This window comes from Colletotrichum lupini, chromosome 6, assembly GCF_023278565.1.
Source record: "Colletotrichum lupini chromosome 6, complete sequence".
NCBI lineage: Eukaryota > Fungi > Ascomycota > Sordariomycetes > Glomerellales > Glomerellaceae > Colletotrichum > Colletotrichum lupini.
The window spans coordinates 3,491,252-3,513,456 of record NC_064679.1 but is presented as its reverse complement, the minus strand read 5'-3'; the positions used below and the strand labels follow the sequence as shown (position 1 = coordinate 3,513,456).

The 22,205-nt window shown below is 37.9% G+C and overlaps 4 protein-coding genes across 4 annotated transcripts; 2 read left to right on the top strand and 2 right to left on the bottom strand.

Annotated features, from left to right (window-relative positions):
- Positions 1 to 11,634: 11,634 nt before the first annotated feature.
- Positions 11,635 to 14,042, top strand: CLUP02_12566 (ATPase; the record flags this gene model as incomplete). Its single annotated transcript, XM_049291530.1, has 4 exons — positions 11,635 to 12,051; positions 12,110 to 12,549; positions 12,612 to 13,243; positions 13,300 to 14,042. 4 exons carry the CDS (start codon positions 11,635 to 11,637, stop codon positions 14,040 to 14,042), a joined length of 2,232 nt encoding a protein of 743 aa, XP_049148675.1.
- Positions 14,043 to 14,162: 120 nt separating this feature from the next.
- Positions 14,163 to 15,620, bottom strand: CLUP02_12565 (WD domain-containing protein; the record flags this gene model as incomplete). Its single annotated transcript, XM_049291529.1, has 1 exon — positions 14,163 to 15,620. The coding sequence occupies one exon, from the start codon at positions 15,618 to 15,620 to the stop codon at positions 14,163 to 14,165; it is 1,458 nt and encodes a 485-aa protein (XP_049148674.1).
- A 1,146-nt stretch (positions 15,621 to 16,766) lies between these two features.
- Positions 16,767 to 18,000, top strand: CLUP02_12564 (uncharacterized protein; the record flags this gene model as incomplete). The annotated part of the gene is made up of 8 exons (XM_049291528.1): positions 16,767 to 16,821; positions 16,908 to 16,933; positions 16,991 to 17,119; positions 17,222 to 17,324; positions 17,396 to 17,409; positions 17,477 to 17,714; positions 17,775 to 17,869; positions 17,950 to 18,000. 8 exons carry the CDS (start codon positions 16,767 to 16,769, stop codon positions 17,998 to 18,000), a joined length of 711 nt encoding a protein of 236 aa, XP_049148673.1.
- Positions 18,001 to 18,148: 148 nt separating this feature from the next.
- CLUP02_12563 (M protein repeat protein) lies at positions 18,149 to 20,879 on the bottom strand (the record flags this gene model as incomplete). Its single annotated transcript, XM_049291527.1, has 3 exons — positions 18,149 to 19,105; positions 19,183 to 20,627; positions 20,705 to 20,879. 3 exons carry the CDS (start codon positions 20,877 to 20,879, stop codon positions 18,149 to 18,151), a joined length of 2,577 nt encoding a protein of 858 aa, XP_049148672.1.
- Positions 20,880 to 22,205: the final 1,326 nt, after the last annotated feature.

Below are 22,205 nucleotides of genomic sequence, written 5' to 3'. Positions count from 1 at the left end.
AAGTACTTTATTAGTATCTCGTTTATATATTATTAATATATAATAAGCCCGTTATAAAGCCTAAAGGGTACTACTTTATATTTATATACCCCATAGTAAGTTCTAAACGTTATTAAGTCCTTAGAAGCTAGGTCGAGGTAAATATAATAAAAGGCCTATTTAATATTTAGTTTAATAAATACTTTTATTTTACTTAGCCGCGCGAGGGTCTTATTAATAAGTAGTAATAAGTAGCGGTCTTTTTTTATAACTTTATTTAGCTTATAAAAGTTAATATAAAAGCGTAGATTACTATCGTACTTTTTTATAAATAATATTAGTAATATAAAAGGTGTATTATTTAGCTTAATAAATCCTTTTTATAAGTACTTTAGTAAATAGGCTCTTATAGCTTCTAGCTTTAGTACTAACTACTTATATAGAGGGTAATAAGTTAGCTTTTTTTTATTACTATTTAAGAGCTTAATTTTATAATTATATAGCTTATAAAACGTAAGTATATTACTAGCCGCTTTATTAAAAACGTTAGTTTAGGGCCGTAAGTACTTTAATAAATTAGTTATTATAAAGTTATAAGTAACTTAGTTATTATTATATAAAGGGTCTACCTCTTCTTTTTTATCTTTTATAATATGGTCTAGCTTATAAAATAATATAAAGCCTATCTCGATGTTATTCTACCTTAGGTTCTTTTTAAATACGGGAGTATTAATAAAAATAATATCTATTTATAACGTTATTAAGTATAGTTTTTATTATTTAATCCTCTTTATAAGGGTAATAGTAATATTATTAAGGGCGCGTTCTATTTTCTTTATATTCTTAGCCTTATCTAACTATTATATTTAATAAGCTATTGTTTTTAGTAAGTATAATAATATCCTAATTAGTATGCCCTTTGCCCGCTACTACTAGAGCTTTTAGTTATAATAAATTATATTTATTTTAAATAGGTCTTATTAATAGTTAGCGTCGATTTAATATTATATATTAATAGCTTTTAGGGTATATAGGTCCTTAATATCCCTAACGATAGTAAAGGGCGTCTTTTATAGTAATAGGTCCTTAGGCTATATTAGCTATTAGTAGCGAATATTAAGGTTTACTTTATAATATTCGAACTACTTTTACCTTAAGATTAGGTTATAATAGCCCGTATTAAACTAAAAGAGGGGTACTTTTAAAAAGACCTATTAATTAATATATAAGTTAGCGGTTTATATTACCTTAGTATTATTGAATCGCTCTTTATTAAACCTAGTAGTAGGGATTAGGTATAGTAATTTATAAAATAAGGCTGTGCAAAACTACTATAATAAAGGGGTTATATAGTTATTTATAAATCCGTACTTATTAGCTCCCATATTGAGTAAGGCTCTTAAATAAATTTTATATTTATTAAATATTAGTATAAGCTCTATTTTAAGGGGCTAACCCCTTATAAGATTTTATAAGTTTATTAAATTAATTACTAATCTTCTATTCTTTTTATACGTATCCCTTAACTAGGAGTTTACTTTTACTAAGTGGTCTAGTTTTTTAAACCTAATTCTATTTTAATAGGGCCTATAGTAGTATTAATAATAGCTATAGTAGTTTTTGGCTTTTTAAAGTAGTCCTTAGAAATATATTTAGTATTATTATAAACGAAATAAGCGCTACTATCCTTAAGTTTTTAATATAGGGCTTTAGGGATCGTTTCGTAAGTAGAGGTACGACCTCGGTCTTATTTAGTACTTTTAGTACTTTTATTATTTTTATTATTTTTATTATTTTTATTACTTTTACCCGAGGTTTAATAAGTCTAGCTAAAAGCCTTAACCGCGTAGTCCTTTATAAAAAGGAGCTATATTGTATTAACTAGCTAAGTAACGTACTTAGTATATTTTTAAAAAATAGCTATGTTATTTAAGTACTTTAATATAGTTTAGTTATAAAAATATATAAGTAGCTTATTATAAAAATAGCGCTTTTATTAGGACTTTAGAAGCTTATTAATATATATAAACTTAGTAAATATAGAGCGCTTTTAGTAAACGTTTTTAAGTATAATTATAAGTATATTTAGCTTATAGCTAGCGTTATTTATAGTAATTAGGCTAATATAAGCTAACTTAAGCTTATAAAGTAGTTACTTAGCTATAATAATCTCGTTAGAGGTTAGTAATAAATATATAAACTCCGTAGCGCTACTTTTAATCTTATTAATAATATACTTTAAGTAGTACTTATTTATATTATAATTAGTATTCTTTAAGCGCTTTATAATATACTAGAGCTAGTAATCGAACTTAAGGTTAGTATTATTATTTATAAAAATAAGTACGTTAAGTATTTTTTAAGAGCCGTAGGTAACGAGATAGGACGAGGTTAGAATAGTTTTATAGCTACCCTATATTTTTAAGTATACTAGCTATTATTTCAGTATATTAAAAGTAGTAATATTTTAAATAGAGCTAGCTTAAGAGCCGTTTTTTAATTACTTTAGCTTTTTAATTATAGCTATATTATCAATATAAGCTCGGGTAAGGGCTTTTTTTATAATACGGAGCTTTATAATAATAGTATATATAAGGTTAAGGTTCTCTTAGGTTATTATATATAGGTACTTAATATTATTACTTAGCTAGCTAATAATAAACACTAGGACCTGCTTTAATTAGTACTAAGTAATGCGTATTTTTAATTACTATTTAATTTACTTAAATAAGGTTTTTTTTATCGTTTTTAAAATATAGTTTTTAAATAAGGTCGAAGTTAATATACTATTTAGTATTTTTTTAAAAAAGAATATTATTATAAATATAAATAAGCAAAGTAAGCTAGTTAGCTACGTTATTAAGGTACGCTAAGTAATTAACCTAGGTAATAAAAAGTAAAAAGCGCTCTATTAGTTAATTAAATAGTATAACCTCTAGGTCAATAACCGGGAGCTTAGTGCCTTTATTAGGGCTTATAACGCTCTATTAGGACTTATAAAAGTAGTAACTTTACTAAAAGCCGTTAGTATAAAAAGAGACCTAGCCTCTTTAACTATATCCTCTAACTATTATATTTAGTAAAGGGGGTATATATTTAAAAAGTATTAATTACGCTACTTATATACAATTAATTTAGTTAGCTATTACTTGGCTTTTTTATATACTTTCTTAGTAGAAGTAGTTAGTAATTGATTAATTAAAATATTATCGTTCTATCTCTAGAAAATAGTTAATTAAGTAACGTTAAGTAGTATTATAAAAGGGAACTCGAAGTAGGTCGGAACGCTACTATATTAACCTAATTAACTAAAGACTTAATATAAAAAAAGAAAAAATAGAATAGTAAGTAGAAGCTAGTAGGCGAGTCTTTTAGGCCTAGCGGTCTAGCTCGTTACGTAATTACTAAGAGCTTAGCCTCGTAGCTTAAGGCTAAGCTATAGGGCCCACAGGGCCCTAGTGCTTACTATCGTAATATATTTACTTAGTAATAATTACGGCCGGCTATAGTTAGTTATAAAGTTTTATTAAAATACGTAATAAAAATACTTAATATTAACTCTAATAAACTAGCTTATTTATAAAGGCGAAGATAGCCCTAATGAGGCAGACCGGACCCTAAGGGGATTAATAATATTAAGAACTACTTTAATAATTAATCAAAATATAATATTAAAATAAATAAAGACCTATTTTAAACGAGCGACCCTAAGATATAAATAAATACCTATCTCTATCTCTTATTAATGAATTATTAATAAAAAGCTATTTAATAAGAAGTATGAATAATTTATTCTAGCACGTATAGCTTTAACGAGGTAATGCGGGATATTCTTATAAAGAATATAGAAAGTGAATATTCATATAGAAGTAAGAATATATAAATATAGGGAAAATAAGCGTATATAAAAGAGGTTTTTATAATAAAGAGAGTAATATAGTTAAATTACTATATAAGAAGTTACTTACTTAACGCAAGGTCTAAGTAGGTAAATACACGCCTATATATAAGTATAAAAACCTCCTACTAGAATATTCCATTACTTATTAATTATAATATAATTAATAAGCGTATACGTAAGTAAATGCGTAATTATAGTACGTAATTCCGCCTCGAGTAAATTTTAGATTATTTAGTTACTTTCTAATACTTTCCATTGTTTACGTAAGCTTATATAAGCAGTATTGCTTATATAATTAATACTTATAATAATCTATAAAAATCATAAATTCATATAGTATATAGTTTACTTACCTAGTCTAGCGAGACAGTGTGAGTATCTACTGATACCGTATATTAATACTATATAAACGACATCGAGAATCGCCCGAGCAGCCAGCAAAGGCAGAATACAAAAATAAATAGTTTACTTACCCCTTTAAGGTCCGGTCCGCCTCATTAGGGGCCATCTTCGCCTTTATAAGTAAGCTAGTTTATTAAAGTTAATATTAAGTATTTTTATTACGTACTTTAATAAAACTTTATAACTAACTATAGCTAGCTATAACTATTACTAAATACTAACGACCCCGCTACTATAATATATTAATCGCTCTTTAAATAGCTAAAAACTACCCCCTACTTTTTACTTTTTTTAATAATACTAGATTTTTCTTTTTAATCCTTCCTAATTTACTTCTATATAGTAATTTTAAAGTATTAATAATACTTAGGAGTTAGTTAAGTATTTTGAGGCTACTATATTATATTAGTTAAGTATTAATAAGGGTAATACTTATATTAATATACGTATTTTATATTTTTAAATTAATAATATCTTTTCCGTATTCCTTAAGACGACCTTATTATAGTTTAGGGTCCTTTAATATAATATTTATAAAATCGAACTTCTAGCCCCTAAGGTATCCTTATAGATCGATAAGTTAGTATCTTAATATTTTAATAATATATATTTAAAATAAATAATTTAATAATAATAGTAATAGCGTAATAATAATAGATAGCAAAAGAAGTAACGTTTTTTAATTTTAATAAAAGAAACGAAATAACGAATATATATATATATATATAAGTTAAAATTAAAAGTATAATAAATATTAATAAGGTTAGTACTATACTTAACGACGGTAACGAGGGTATCTCTAATACTATATTATTATAAGCTACTATTACTTAGAGGGTAGTAAACTTAGCTAAGTAAGCGGCTTATAAAATAGTAGCGTCGGGTACTTAATATCGCTATTAATCCGTAATTATAAACTTTATAAAAAAGAAAGTTTAAAAAAGTAGAAAATTTAAAAAAATAGTTTAATAAGATAGTATAAATATCTATTAATACTATATATTAATACTATATAACCGATATTAAAAATCGCCCGAGCAGCTAATAAAAATAAAAATAAAAAACAAATAGTTTACTTACGTAATATTAATAATAAGGCAAATAATAAGGTAAACAAAGTTACCTTCATAACACTCCCTCTTTTACCTTATTAGCTATATTAAAATAGCTAACCAAGTACCCTAGAGTAGGTTTCTAGTACCCTAGAATAGTCTTTTAGTACCCTAGAACAATTTTTTAGTACCTTAGAGTATTTTCCTTAAAATATTTATAAAAATATAAAGAAAATAAATACTTATATTAGGGGTATAATATAGGTTAAATAGGGTTATTAGGATCGTTTAAGCCTATTAACTTAACGAATTCCTTATATTTAACCCGAGGTAAGGGTTTTGTTAACCTATTAATAGGTATTATAATAGAAGGGAGATATTCTATTTTAATATTCCCTTTTTCTACTTCCTATCGAGTATAATAATAATATAAGGTAGTATACTTAGTCCTTTAATAATATTTAGGATTATAAGCAAGAGATAATACCCTATTATTATCGGTTTTAATAATAATAGGTTTAATTTAATAATCTATTTCTAATAATAAATTCTAAAGTTAAATAGCTTCCCAAATAGCTTCTTAAAGTTTATTAAATTTAGCCTCTATAATAGAAAGTACTATAGTAGACTATTTTTTAGACTTCTAGCTAATCGGACCTCTATTTAGTATAAATAAGTACCTAGAAGTTAATTTTCTAGTACTTTTATACCCGGCCTAGTTAGAATTAGTATAGCCTACTAATTCTATAGGCTTAATATTACTATTATAAATAATATTATAGTAAATAGTATTACTAAGGTATTTATAAATACCTTTTATTACTTTAAGTAGGTAAATAGTGGGCTTATAGAGGTATTAGGAGATAAAAGAGACTAAAAAAGCTAAATTAGCCCTAGTTATAACTATAGCGTATATTAAACATCTTACTAGGTATTAGTAGGTCTTTAATAGCTCTTTTGGAGGTAAATAGTCGTCTTTTTCATTTCCTAAATCACTATTTAATATACCCGGATTTATAGGTATATTAGTGATTTTAGCTTTTAAAAAATTATTATTATCAAGAATTTCCTTAATATAATAACTTTAAGAGAGAAAAATAGTCTTATTAAACCGATCTTTAATAATTTTGATGCCTAGGAAATTCGAGGCTTCGCCTAGGTCTTTAATATTAATATATTTCGATATTTTACCCTTAATTTCCTCTACATATTTAATATTTTTATTAAATATAAGGAAATCGTTAATATAGGTAATAATAAAGGCAGTATTTTTAAAATCCTGGTTCAAATAGGTAGCCTCGTCGGATTTTAAAGGTAAAAAGCCTATTTTATTAAAAATAGACTTTAGCTTTAGTTACTATTGTCTAGGGCTTTATTTAAGCCTATATAAGGCTTTTAAAAGCTATAATAACTGATTTTTTAATTTATCCTAATTTATAGTATTTAAATTAGGGTATTTTTCAAAAAATTCAGTTAAAGGTATATTAAAAGGGTCTATATATACCTCTTCTAATAAATCCTCATTTAAAAAGGCACTAATAATGTCAATTTGGTATATATACTAGTTTAAAGGGGCAAATAGGGCTATAAGTACCCTATAAGTAGTAGGATTATTTCTAAAAGCAAAAGTTTAGAAATAATCGACTCTATATTATTATTCAAAGCCTCTAACTACTAATTGGGCCTTATATTTATTAATATTACTAGTATTAATATTAATTTTTCGTTTAAAGACCTATCTAGTAAATAATAGATTTTTATTAGCTTTATAGACCTTATTTAGGTCTATAGCTAATAAAGTACCCTTTTTAATAATAACCTCTAGCTTAGAATATATAGCTTTTAACTATTCTAATTTTTCTAAGCTATTTAGAGCCTATTTTAGTATATTAAGCTCTAGAGGTAGGGTAATACTCTAAGTAAAATCTTTATATTTAGATTTTTCTTTTTTAAATAATTTAGGAATTAATACCTCTATTTTAGAAGGTATTTCCTGAATATCTTCGATTTTATTAAAATTTTTAGAATATAAAGGAGGATTTACGCTTTTTACCCCCTCTATTTTATTATTTTAAATAAATTAAATATGCGAAGTCCGTAATAATTAAGATCGAAAAGGATTAGAAAGGTAATATATAATATATATATTATTACCTTCTTTTCCTAAATATATACTATTTTAAGTATAAGTATATATTTTATTCGAAGTGACTTGCTTTTGAGTAAGGTAATAAATAAGTACCCTAGAGCCGATTTTTCTTAGATTAGATAAATCCGGCTTATTATTTCTTTTTAAGAAGAAATAATCAAGAAAAGCCTCTATAGGGGTCTTTTTAAGGCGTATATTAGCGGTAAAATTAACTAATTTAGTTAATTCTTTTAAAATTACGTCTTATAAATATAGGGGTAATTTCTTTACTAATAAAATAGTTCTAGCCTTTTTAATAAGGGCCCTATTAGTCCTTTTAGCTATACTATTTTGCTCGGGCATATAGGGCGTCGAAGGCTCTAAAATAATACCTTTTTCGTTAATATAGGGTAATAATTCCCCTATATTAAATTCCGTACTATTATCTAAGCGTATATACTTAGGGTAGGAATTAAACTAGTTAAAATAAAACTCTAGTTTGTTTTTGAGAATATTAATTATATTCTCTTTGGTTTTTAAGAATTTAATATCTCGAAAACTAGTAAAATTATCCATAAACGGAATAGCGTAATTATTTTTATTAATAGTAGTAGGGGTAATTTTAACTATATTAATATAAACCCTTTTTAATAAAAACAATGCCCGATTATAGTTAATTTTAGGCTATTACCTACTTAACTTAGTTATAGTATAGCTCGGGTAATTTAAGTCTTTTTCTTTTAATTTATTTAAAGGAATTCCCTTAGTTATTTTTGTAGTTTTTAATAAATAAGGGTAAGAAGGATGACCTAATTTTTCGTACTATTCTTAGGTGATTAAATAGGCCTAATTATCTGAATTTTTAAATAAATAATTAGTATTTTTCTCTATATTACTATTATTAATAATAATATTATGAAGAGAATTTTGAATGGATTCTAAAATATTTTTTAGATCTAAATACTGATTTTTAGGGTCTAAATTGTTTTATTAATGCCCTATAGTAGGCCTTTGATTTTTCTAAGTAATATTAAGGAAAAATCTATGCCTTTTGAAGTCTAAATAAGTAAATATATTACCCTTAGAATCTACTAAATAGTTCTTTTTAATATATTTACTATTTTTATAGTATAATATATTAAAAAAAATATTAAGTAGGAATTTTGGAATATATAAAGTATTTTTTAACCTTATAGGTATAATTTTATCCCGTAAATAGATAGGTAAAATTAAGTCCTTAATACCCTATGGGTATACTAAGCTAGCTCCGGTTCGAATAGGGGGTAAATCGTCCTTATTATCGAAATTTTCGAATAAATCTATACTATTAGTAATATAAACTATTAAACCCGTATTATATAACTACTTTTTAGTTATATTTATGCCTATATTAGCCGAATTATTAATATTTTCTCCTAAAAGGCCTAAATTATTATTTAGAGTCGAGTTAGGTAATATATAAAGGAGAAAAGGTTAATAACTTTTATTAAGTAGGTTTATAGTATAGTAGTCAGAACTACTAATTATATAATTCCTTAATTATAAGGGCTAAGGGTTTAAATCTCTATGTAGGCATTAGTTTTTTATTAAAAAGTTAGGCTAGTTTAGTTAGTTTTATAGCTGGTTTTAGGGTTAGTTTAGTTTAGGTTAATATAAGGGCTTATTTAAAGGCTTATTTAGGTAATTTAAGGGCTTATTTAGGTTAGTATTTAGTTTAGTATTTAAGTTAGTATTTTGCTTATAATAAGTCTTAGACTTATTATACTTATTTCGAGAGTATTTATTATTCTTAATAGTATTATTAAATATAAGAGTATCGATTTCTCTCTTATTTTCGTTTAATATATCTATAATAAGAGCCTCTAAAGTAGGGGGCTCTTTAAGTCTTAAATTAAACCTTTATTAATTAGCCTAAATTAGAAAAATATTAGTTAGAGTTAATATAAAGACCGTTTTTTAATCTATATCTTTAATAATAGCTCCTATACTTTTTAATTTAGAAATATAGCTTTTAAATAAGCTAATAAACTTATTTAAGCTATTAAAATGCTCTAATTTAATAGCGTGGAATTCGAGGTATAATTATTAATATAAAACTAGTCCTATACCCTTATAAGATACTTTAAGGGTATTAAGAGCCTCTTTTAGATTAATTTAATTAAAAATAAGTAAAAGAGGCTTAGGTTAAATATTTTACCTTATTAATAATAAGGATTAGGTTTTTTGCTCTTTAGTAATATTTTTATATTTATTTTTAACTTCGAAATAGGTATTTAATTTTAAAAGTTAAAGATAAATATAAAGAGTAAAAAGCTAAGTAGTCTAATTTTAACTACTTTTTAAGTATTAATTTTTAAGCATAAGGTAGCCTATAATTACCTTAATAATATCCACTATTATATATATTTTAAAATATATATAATATAAATATATACTAGTATTATTCCTAGTATAAATAAGCTTACTTTAAGCTTAGAATTTAAGCTTGTTTTTGAGCTTAAAAATAGACTTATTTTAAGTCTAAAAATATATATAAGAAAAAGTCTATTTTAACTTCTATTACGAAGGTAACTTTGTTTACCTTATTATTCGCCTTATTATCAATATTACATAAGCAAACTATATACTATATTAATCTAGGATTTTTATAAATTATTATAAGTATTAATTATGTAATTAATACTGCTTATATAAGCTTACGTAAGCAATGGAAAGTATTAGAAAGTAACTAAATAATTTAGAATTTACTCGAGGCGGAATTACGTACTACGATTACGCATTTACTTACGTATACGCTTATTAATTATATTATAATTAATAAGTAATAGAATATTTTAGTAAGAGGTTTTTATACTTATATATAAGCGTATATTTACCTACTTAGACCTTTCGTTAAGTAAGTAACTTCTTATATAATAATTTAATTATATTACTTTTTTTATTATAAAAACCTCTTTTATATACGCTTATTTCCCCTATATTTATATATTCTTATTTCTATATAAATATTTACTTTTTATATTTTTTATAAGAATATCCCGCATTACCTTGTTAAAGCTATACGTACTAGAACTTCTTTTTTTTATAAATAAATATTTAATAAAAGTAAGTATATAGTATAAAAAGGGCTTATACTTCGTCTACCTTTTTATATATATAAATCCTTTATTAAATATAAAGGTTAATTTTGAATTTTCGAATTTAAAAAAGTGATTTTAGGTAGAGTAAAATATCTTAATATATAAATATATATATACCGGATAAAGGTATATACCTAAATAATAATAGGTATAATATAAGTAAATAAAAATAAAAGAGCTCGGATAAGTAAATAATATTCACTTAAGTAAATAAAACCTTAGTTATATAATAATTAGGCTCATAACCTCTAGTACGTATAGCTTTAATAAGGTAATACGGGATATTCTTATAAAAAATATAAAAAGTAAATATTTATATAGAAATAAGAATATATAAATATAGGGGAAATAAGCGTATATAAAAGAGGTTTTTATAATAAAAAAAGTAATATAATTAAATTATTATATAAGAAGTTACTTACTTAACGAAAGGTCTAAGTAGGTAAATATACGCTTATATATAAGTATAAAAACCTCTTACTAAAATATTCTATTACTTATTAATTATAATATAATTAATAAGCGTATACGTAAGTAAATGCGTAATCGTAGTACGTAATTCCGCCTCGAGTAAATTCTAAATTATTTAGTTACCTTCTAATACTTTCTATTACTTACGTAAGCTTATATAAGCAGTATTACTTATATAATTAATACTTATAATAATTTATAAAAATCGTAGATTAATATAGTATATAGTTTGCTTACGTAATATTGATAATAAGGCGAATAATAAGGTAAACAAAGTTACTTTCGTAATATTTATTCTATTTAATCGATAATTTAATATCCTTATTAATTAAAGTTCGAAGTAGCTTCCTGTACCGATCCTATTGACTAGGTGATTAACCCATGTCCCCACTGTCATAACTTTTGGGACGCACCTCCGTATATCCGTGGTCGGAGGTCTACGTACTTTAAGCTGAACCTCCTATTTAAATCACGGGTCCCTCGCCGCGGACAACATTGCATCGCTGACTGCATAACTAAGTTAATGAGGGCCTCAATTGCAGCATCTTATTGCAGCTTTCAATGGGTGTTCTCGCGCCCAAAACAGCTCCACGAGGGCGTCGTCAGTCAAAAAAGTCTACAGGCGTTGTCAGGGACGACTCAGATGATGAGCTTGGCATAGATGATCTTCCATGGGAATGGATTCTCGAGTCCAATGATGCGGATACCCCACAGGACCATGGCGACGACACGCAAACCTCTCGGAAGCGGAGGAGAGCCAATACTGAGGGGCGGATCATGGGTGCCCGAATGGGCAAGTTTGAGTGCTACGTTGGCGACTGTGTTCTACTGAAGGCGGAAGGGTCCAACGAGGCCTGGGTCGCCATAGTCTGCGAGTTTTTAGAAGAAGATGATGGCGAAAAAGCAGCGAACTTCATGTGGTTCTCGACAGAGAAGGAAATCCGTAACAAGGAGAGGAAACGGTCGGATTTCCTGCCTGTATGTCACTCGACCCAGGCTAATTGATGGTGCCAACGCTTACTTTTGAGTCATCTAGAATGAACTGTACATCTCACCTTCGTGGGATGTAAATCCGCTCGCCGCTGTCAACGGCACAGCCGTCGTCATTTCTCATCGAGAATTTCATCAAAAGTTCCCGTCGGGCAAAATACCTCGATCCTCACCCGATTTTGGTAAGACCTTCATCTGCCGTCGCGCATGTAACACAAGAACAGCAACCTACACGGATGAGTTTGTGTGGGAAGAAGTGTATCATGCGAGTGAGCAGGGCGTTTCTGACCTGATCGGGTTTGTCAAATCACAAACGAAGTCGACGCGACATCGTCAGGCAGCGAGGCAATCAACGCCGGAGCAGTCGTACAAGATGACCACAGATAGTTTGGCGGGTGCATCGACGCCCAAACGAACCCCGAAGGCCGAACATTCAACGCCCAAGGGAGATGCCCGGATAACGACGACACCTGGGTCTCGTAAACGGTATGTCTCTGCTCCATACCTGATTCATTAGGCGCCTCGCCTAACTGGCCGTGTTCATGCAGGATCGTGGTGAAGAAGACGCTCGAGTTTACGCCTTTAGGTACGAGAGTACTGTCACCAAAACGCTTGCAATATTCGCCTTTTCAGCTGGCTCGTTCCCAGCTCCACGTTGCCTCCGTACCAAGAAGCTTGCCTTGCCGCGAGAGCGAGTTCAACCTCGTGTATTCACACCTGGAGGCAGCCATTGCGGATGGTTCAGGAAGCTGTATCTATATTGCTGGTACTCCAGGGACGGGGAAGACAGCCACTGTCCGAGAAGTGATATCTCGCCTAGAAGACAGCGTGAAGGCCGATGAACTTGACGATTTCATATTCGTAGAGATCAATGGCATGAAGATCACCGACCCTCACCAGTCCTACACCCTCCTGTGGGAGGCACTCAAAGGCGAGAGAGTTAGTCCTACACAAGCCATCGACCTTTTAGAGAGAGAGTTCAACAATCCAAGTCCTCGCCGGACGCCGTGCGTTGTGCTGATGGATGAACTGGACCAGCTGGTGACGAAGAACCAGAGCGTCATGTACAACTTTTTCAACTGGCCTGGCCTTCGACATAGCAGGCTCATTGTCCTAGCTGTTGCGAATACCATGGACCTTCCGGAGAGAACTCTGAGTAACAAAATCAGCAGTCGCATAGGTGAGTTCTATGCATGCATACTGCGAAAAGTGTTTCGTGCTGACATGACAAACCAGGCTTGACAAGAATCACATTCCCAGGCTATAACCATGAACAGCTCATGAAGATTATTCAGTCAAGGCTCGAATGTGTGCCCGGGAGCATCCTGGAGGCGGACGCTATTCAATTCGCCAGCCGGAAGGTGGCTGCAGTGAGCGGCGATGCAAGAAGAGCCCTGGACATTTGTAGGCGAGCTGTAGAGCTCGCCGAAGGCGACACCCGCATCGAGACGCTTGTAGTCAACCCCGAGGCACGACGATCAACCCCGAGCAAAGGCAGACCATCAGATGCGCCAGTCAAGGTCACTATCGCCACAATCAAACGTGCCATCAACGAGGCCACGACCAATCCTGTCCAACAACACCTTCGGTCTCTACCTTTCGCACCCAAGCTATTCCTGTGTTCGTTGCTAGTCACAATACAAAGAAGCGGCACTGTTGAGACGACATTCGGCGATGTAGTGGACGAAATACACCGCATCATCAACCTGGACACGGCGACTCTCGAGTCCACCATCCTCGGAGCTCTGTCGACGGGGCCATCAGGAGGTGACGTCGGCCAAGGCAATGGTAGTATCCGAGTAGTCCAATCTCTGGCGCTTCCTCAGGCGGCGCTTGAACTAACGGGCGCTGGCATCATTGTGCTAGAAGCACATAAACCAGAACGACCAAGCAAGGTACGTCTCGCTGTGGGTGATGAGGAGGTCAAGATGGCGTTTCGAGATGATGGAGAAGTAAAAGCCTTGGGTCTGTTTTTCTAGGTCACTGTCTGAAATATAGGTCCCGAATACAGGCAGGCTTTGGGGTCGGGTATCTATTAATGACAAGTAAGGCTGGGGTTTCCGAGCCAATCCTATTCTACATGGATCCTTTGCCAGTATCTAAAACTTGCGTCTGGCCAGTGTTGGCTGCCAAACAATGGGGTGCGACTCAGGTGTCGCCTTCTCATCCTGCTTCCATATCTTGATCGTCTTGTCGGCCTCTCCGCAAATCAAACGCAGCCCGGAGCGATCAAACGTAGAACTCATGATGCCCGCCTCGGCGTCCAAGGATCCCGGCTGTGCCGTAGTATCTAGAGCCTGGAAGCGATGGCCTGTCTTCCAGTCCCAGAAACTCATGGAGCCATTATCGCCACCGGAAAACAGAACGTTTTCCTGGTTAACGCTGAGCGTATTGATGATGGCGTTGTGGCCGTCGAAATTCTGCATGAAGGCTCCTTCGGGACATTTCCACTGCTTGATGCTTCCCGTGCTACCACTAGCAAACGTAAACTCTGAGGGATGCGTGGCCAAGGCCCTAACGCCCTTTTTGTGATGCGTCAAGACACCCATGGTCTTTCCGGCAGCCAAATCCCAAAGTCTCACTGTCGCATCTAAAGACCCGGTCATGACCTGAGGATCGGCCTCTTGACACTTGACGTCCGATACAGTCCCGGTGTGGCCGGATAATACGTGAATGTTGCTTCGGGTTCGCATGTCCCAGACTCTTGCGACACCGTCTCGACCACCAGTGACCAGTACGTCCAAGGTGGGATGAAGCGCAAGTGTGTAGACGCCGCTTAGATGGCCATGGTAGTGGCGGATAACCTTGTTTGTCTCGAGATCCCAGCATTTGACCATCTTGTCTTCGCCACAGGAGAACAAATAAGGGTGGCGCGGGCTTACGGCAAGGCCACGTACGGTCGATATATGACCAGTCAGAGTCAGGCGTAAGGAGCCGGTGGCTAAATCCCAGATCTTGATAGTCCTGTCGCCAGCACCACTTGCAAACCACTTATTGCCTGGCTCGACTGCTAAGCTCCGAACCCATCCCAAGTGACCAGAAATGACTCTCATTAGCTTCCATGGCGGATGCCACTCAGGCCTGGCGCCGTGAGGAGTTGACGCGACCGCTCGGGTCAGACTTGTGGGCTGAGAAAGTTGGGAGTTGTTGTCTTTGACGCCGGGTCTTTCATTATTGATGGGAGGAGCGCCAGGGCCGGGTCCACTGGGGCCCTCAAGTAGCTTCTGTGCAGAATTTCGTCTGATGACAGCCTGCTCTGGCTTGGAGTGTGCCTTGATTCGCCGTGCCTTCGTGGGAGCGGGCTGCTTAGCAGCAAGAGCTGGTGGAAGCTGCTGAACCCCGGAGTATTCGAGCTTGAACCGGCGATCGGCACCCGTTTCGTCGCTGGGCCTCTCGGTCGACGAGTCGCTAGGCTCGTTTCTTTGTCGTTTCTTAGAGGGAAGGCCGAGAGCCCGGGGGTAAATGGTTCTGGTCGTCTTCTGATTGCCGTCTAGGAGGGACCTTAAAGGGGTGGTGTCGGACGAGGGCGCCGTCGGTTCAGCCATGGCGGCTCCCATCGCAGTGGCAACCTGACTGGGTCGATGGAGCGGAAGTATCGCAGAAGCGCGTTCTGGTTGAATTTTCCTTGATTCGACGATCTTGTTTATGCGCCAGGTGCCGAATAGTTATTGTGGTGCGTCGCGGTGTAGCGGAATGAAATGGGATGGATTGGAAAAAGACTGACGCGCCAGAGTCTTGAATTGGATAGCCATCTTTAGCGATGGTCTGGGTGGGTACGTGCTTCTATGGTCGTGTAGGTACCAACGTGCGCGCCTACCTTACCTTACCTTACCTAACTAACGGTATTTACATACAGGAGGTACCTTATCTGGAGTAGGTACCACCAGGCTTCAGGTAGGTAATTTGGGACTTGGAGCAATGAGCCTTTAAGGCGTCGCTTTATCAACAGATCTATGGTCATGGATATTTCTGAACAAAGTCACAACCGTGAGTATATGACGTTCACCCGGTTTTTCTTAAGCTTGACTTAGCTATTAAAGGTGTAAGGTAAGGTACCTTAGCTTCACTGCCTTAGACGTATACTGCCTAGAAACCTAGATCTCACCTATCACCTAGCTTCTCTCGCTGGGCAATGATTCCAGACCTCTTTATGAGCTTGGTCACTTACATGACTGAGAAATCTTGCTGCGTACCTTACTTATGTGAAGTAACGGTAGTGACAGCGTTGCTCATTGCGTACTGGCTCCGGACGGCGGCTGAAGTGAATTCCTCGGTGCCGAACTTTGGACATATTGAAGAAGGTGGCAGTGACTACCTTACTTAGCTAAGTACCTACATTACTTGAGAGACCGACTCCTCTTGGCTACCTCAACAACTGCCCTCCTTACCTTTCATCATTTCATCTCGGACAAGTGACACGCGAAAATTCCAATCGATACTAGGTCCCTCTCGAACTCGGCTTCCTGGTACAATAGGTTTTCGTCCGGATTGTGATCGACTATTTCTCGCAACTTCTTACGGTCTAAATCCACCTACAACTTCTTGGAACTCCTCTCTCACTGAATTGACTTCTCCCGGCATTTGACCCCAAAACCATCAACTTCACGTAACGATATTGTTATTCGTACTACAGCACGCCACCAACCATTGGTCACCATTACAAGACTGTCGAAAACTTCAACCAGAAGGAGGTAACAGTCAACATGGCAGAGGCCCAGGACAAGTTTCCTCTCCATACTGCAGCTCGCGAGGGCAAAGGTACTTACTCTGCCAAGAAGGCAGCAGCCACCGCTTTGCTTCTCAAAAACGCTTGGTTGTAAGAATGTGGCTAACCTGACTTGCAGTATCTATCGCAGAAACCATACTCAAGGTATTTTATTTTCCGAAGCCACGCAAGGAGTATGCATTGACCGACTTCGGACTATAGACGGAGCCCAAGCTCGCTGCACGAGAAGACGATGACGGCAGGCTTCCCATACACTGGGCCGCATCCTCCAACTGCATCGACATCGTCATTCTACTCACGCAGAGTCGTAGCTTTGACCCTGATGTCCAAGTAAGTGAGATTTCTGGGAGGCTCTGCTCTGAGGATGTCTCATGATTGTCAGCCATCTACTTGACTATAAAACATACGCTAAGCTCAACTCTTGACACTTAGGATGGCAGCGGCTGGACGCCGCTGATGATCTCTGCAAGTCTCAAAGATGGCGATGATCTCGTCAATTTACTTCTCCAAAAGGGCGCCGATGTCAACCTGAAGAGTGAGATATTCTCATTATGCTTGTTGCGCCCCCAAACTTGAACCCTTCTAATCATTACTTGCATGTTTCAGACCATAATGGACAGGTGAGTAGAAGGGATCTCCCATTGCTATCGCTATTCCTATTTAGGACCTAATTCAAGTTGAACACAGAGTGTTATGCACTTTGTGGCGTCAAAAAACAACTTGGACGTCGCAAAGAAGCTTCTCAACCACGACCCGCCCGCGTCCACCAAGATCCGCGACAAACGCAGCCAGTATGCCATACACAGGGCTGCTGCCATAGGCTCAGTTCCGATGGTGTCACTTCTGATCAAACACGGGAGTCCTCTCAATGCCACCGACGCCTCTGGCTACACTGCCCTACACCACGCTATTGCTGAGGGCCACGGTGCGTCTCGTTCCCAGCCTCAACTACGCGATATGAAGTACAACTGACATTCTATCTTAGGTGACACAGCAGTAGCTTTGCTAAAGGCTGGCGCCGTGATCAACAAAAAGGACAATGATGGATGTCTACCTCTAGATTTGGCCCCTGATAAGGAGGTACGTGATGATATCAGCTCGACAGAACTTCTGCTTCACGAACTACATTAGCTAATCTGGGGGCTCGAGAGCCTTTGCAGGTCCGCCGATTCATTGAACGTGCAGCCGAGGAGGACGGCATAGAGCTATGAGTCAGCTGAGCTAGCCACAGGAATAGCATACAGTATTTTGCCTCCCCAGCTAGGGCGGTGGTGAGACCACACTCTTCCATGGACTCGCAGCAAATGACAGCCGCTTGAAGAATACGTTCAGTTTGTGTGCTCAGCACTTAAGATTCCTTTATTTGATGGTGCGTTCTACTAAGTCTCGATACATGGCCTTGACATCCTGCACGTCAGCCCGCAACTCCTCTACTAGCTCGCTCTTCTCCCCGAGTAATTCTAGTGTTGTCTGGTATCTCGAGTTCAAATCCTCAACCTGTCCCTCCAACTCGGTCACCCGTTTTGAAGCCGTCTTGCTCGACTCCAGTTCCTTCATCAAGGAAACAATCTCGGCTCTAGCTTCGTCTCTTTGTCCCGATATGCGCGCCAGCTCTTCTCGGGACGTTACTTTCTCCGCTTCCAAACGACGAATGGCCGCACTCATTCTTTCGACCAGCTGCACCGAAGGCCCTGCACCAACCGTTGACACAGAAACCATATCATGCATCATTTGGCGAGGTGAAGACGATGTTTCTACGCCGTCAAACAAATCGTCCTTGTCGCCTGCGTAGGATGTGGGCGTAGGCAACGAGTCTGGAGGCAACTCAAACGAAGTAATGGACGGCGCAACCGGTAAACTGGAGCCGCTGGGCAGCATGGGCGGTCTTGCTGGAGGCTGGCTTGACAGTCTTCTCCCCAGCTGTGAACCCTCTTGGAAGCCGTCTGTTCCGCTAGTCGGGGTCGATATCTTACGACCCTTGCCAGATACACTGTGCAGAAGTAGCAGGTCATTACTCATCGTACGCGTAGGTACGGAGAGCAAAGGCGAGTCTGGGCGACTCTGAACTCTAGATCCAGGACCAGGTAAGTGGTCTTCCAGCCAAGGCCGACGGTCGGGCTCAACGGTTTCATTCTTCCAAGCTGCCTGCTGCTTTTCGAGGTCGAGCCTCACCTGAGATAGCGCTGCCTCGGCGCTCTCTGCTCTTTTCTGCAGCGTCTCATTACGAGCTTGAACACTCTCGATATCCCGTTGGTAGTTTGGAAACCTGCTCGTGAGCTCTTGGAGCTCCTCATCCTGGCGTTTGCATCGGGTTGCCTGTAATCGTTTAGAATAATGATACTCAATGACAGAAGCTCCGGTAAATGGCCTGGAGGAATAATCATGTGCCTTACAGTCTCTCTAGCCTTTTTCCGCATGTCTGATTCGCGTCGCAGAGCATCATCCCTCTCGCGCTCAAGGTTGGCTACCCTTGCGACCAAACTGGCCTCGATACCCTGCCAATTTTCGGCAGCAATGGCATGCTGCGTCTGCAGTGTTTCCACTTGACGCAGAAGTTTGACTTGAGAATCACCCACAGCGCCAGAGGAAGCTTCTTCTGCTAGCGCACGCATCGCCTCCAGCTTCCCCTCCATTGCTTGAAGCTCCCCCTTCATCTCGAGTTCCTTGGCACGGGCGCGTTCGGCGGCGCGCGCTGCTTTTGCTTCTGCCTCTGCTGCACTTTCCTTTGCCCGGTCAGCGATGAGGCTTCGCTCTAGCTGCAATGCAGCAACGGTATCTTCAAGGTCTTTGACGCGGCGTTTCTCGGCGGTCAGCGCCTCCTCGTTCGCTTTACCTACAGCGGAAGTAGCCTGGTCAGAGGCCCTCCGGAGATCATCCCGTAGCCTCTGCATTGTTGATTTGTTAGTTGACACTTCATCGCGCAACGCGCTTAGTTCATCTTGCATTCCGTTGGATTTGATCTGCAGTTCTTGGTTCGACTGTTCAAGTTCCTCAACGCGGCTGGCTCGGGGCCGCAGAGTCTCCATGTCGGCAATTAGCTTTTCTTGACGAGCACGTAGCTCTCCCAAAGTTTTCTCGTCGCCTGCGATCTGCGCCCTGAGTTTCCTGATAATGACCCGATGTTTCTGCTCCGTAGCGGCCAAATTCCGGCCTTCGTCCATAAGAGCCGTAATCTTCATGTCCCTTTCGGCAAGTATTCGCTCGTGACTCCCCGCACCTGCCGCCGCTGCAGACGTTCGTGCGGCGTCTGTAGCATCCCGTGCCAGGAATTGCAGCTTTGCCTGCATGGACTCAAACTGTTCGACATAGCGATGCATCTCCTCCTGTTGCTCTTTTGCTGACTGTTCTGCCCTAGCTTCCAGAGCCTCGACCTGTGCATGGAGTACCGCACAATCCTTGCATTCGAGACGGTTGCCAGTGAAGGTGGTGGCCGTCTCGAGTTCTGGCTGGGGGCTGGGGGCGGCGGAGACACTGTCTTGTTGAGCCTCCGAGTCTCGGCTCCTCTCTGGCGAATTCGGAGCTCGCTGGCTGTCCAGAGGATCTTCTTTGGAAGCCTCAACGAGATCGCCCTCATTCTGCACGGTGTTATTGTGTACGGCGGCCTCAGTCAGGACTGCTACCGGCGTTAGAGTGTTTGCCAGGCTAGTAGTATCAGCACCCCGTTTTGGAAGCGAACCGGCTCCTGGACGGCCGCCATCAGCGCTCGGTCGAGCACTCTGGGAGTCTGACGTTATGCTACGGGCATCGGACGGCTGGGTGTTTTTAGCGGCAATGGCCTTTGCAAGACGCTCTTGTAGGCGGTCGTTGGTACGGCTACTCGTTGAGGATCGAGGCTGGCCTGAAGTAGATGTGGTCAGTACGATTGTTGTGGTATCACTCCATGACGGTTCGAGCCATAGGGACGAGGTGGTTTACTTATTTGCTGGTCCTTGGAGGGAGCCGTGGTAGAAGCCGTAGCAGACTGGGGAGCTTGCGGTGGGATAGCTCCATTCTCTCCCTCAGCAAGCATGTTATCGAGACGGGCCTCGACGCCGGCAACAGCCTGCTGAAGGAAAGAGCCCCAACGCGTCGACTTTGCGGGAGCTGCCATAATGATGATCGGCTGATGTATCGGTCCTGAATACCTAGAAACGAAGACGGCTGGGCTATGCCTCGTGGCTGCTGTGTGTTTCGGAGGTCATGAACATTTCGAGTACGCCTTCAAAGACCGTGATGCGATGGGAGTGGATCGAGCTGTCGTGCTACCGACTCGCAAGAAGGGAGTTGATTGTCTTCCCTGTACTCGACAAGAAAGTGTGGAGGTTGCGCGTTCGGTGACGAAAAACAGCAAGAAGCTTTGGGATCCGTGGTGCTGAAGGAGGTGGGCCGGTTGCAACCAAGAAGAGCAGTGCAGTACAGCGCGGCAGCTAGTAATCGGGTTGAGCGTCGGTCGGCTGAGAACAAAGAATGCTCACATGGACAACCAACGTGGCATGTAAGGGAGCTGGAGCAATATCGTTTATTTAGGTTGGGCAAAGCGCAGTTGCGGTTCCGTGTCGGGTCGCGGCAAGGCAGGGAGGTGAGGTACTCCGTACAGAGTACACACGGCACCGATACTTAGCAGATGAGAAAACTACAGTTTCTTACAGCACGAAGATCTAGCTCAAAGAGGGGTGACCGTTTCACGCTGGGCGCCTCACTTACCCACCTCAATGGGTGTGTAGCTCTGGTATCACATTGAAATTTGCCTCTGCTTTAAGTGAGGCAGTTTATAAGAGTCCAACGTGATCAACATAGGCACACATATATAGCCCAAGGTCGTAATATTATGGTACTGTATGCCATCATCTATCTTTCCGGCCACCTGGTAATTAGCTCCATGGCGCGGATTCATCAAGACGATATGATGGGTAAACAGTGCCTTTTCTGCCAGGGTCCCTTGCTAAAGTGGCTAATGGCGTTCTATGGAGACCTTTCACACGAAGAACAACGCAAGTTGTGACTTGACACGAACTAGATATTCTCCAAGGTAGATCACTTGGGTTTGTAATAGTCGGAAAGATGGCCACTGCGCTGCTATCAACACAACACCAACTCCTAAATTTTGGGATACTCATTCCAGTAGACATGAAAGTAAGCAGGAAAATGACCTGATAGGAGCCTCCAATCCGATTACCCATGCGAGTAACGTGCATATGTGCATCCACCGCATTCCGGTACGAAGTACCTACCTTAGGGGCTGCAAGAGGTGAAGGTACGTCATCCTCCACTGGGGCCTCGGAACGTCCACCAGAGCTAAACCGAGTCGTGTCTGCAACGTGTAACCAACGAGGTACCACGGACTGTCTTTGCTATCTTCGTTGATCTATGGACAGAACTCATTCTTTACCTTGGGGTATAAGTCCGTAATCACCTGCGTTGATCGTAGTGCGTCTTC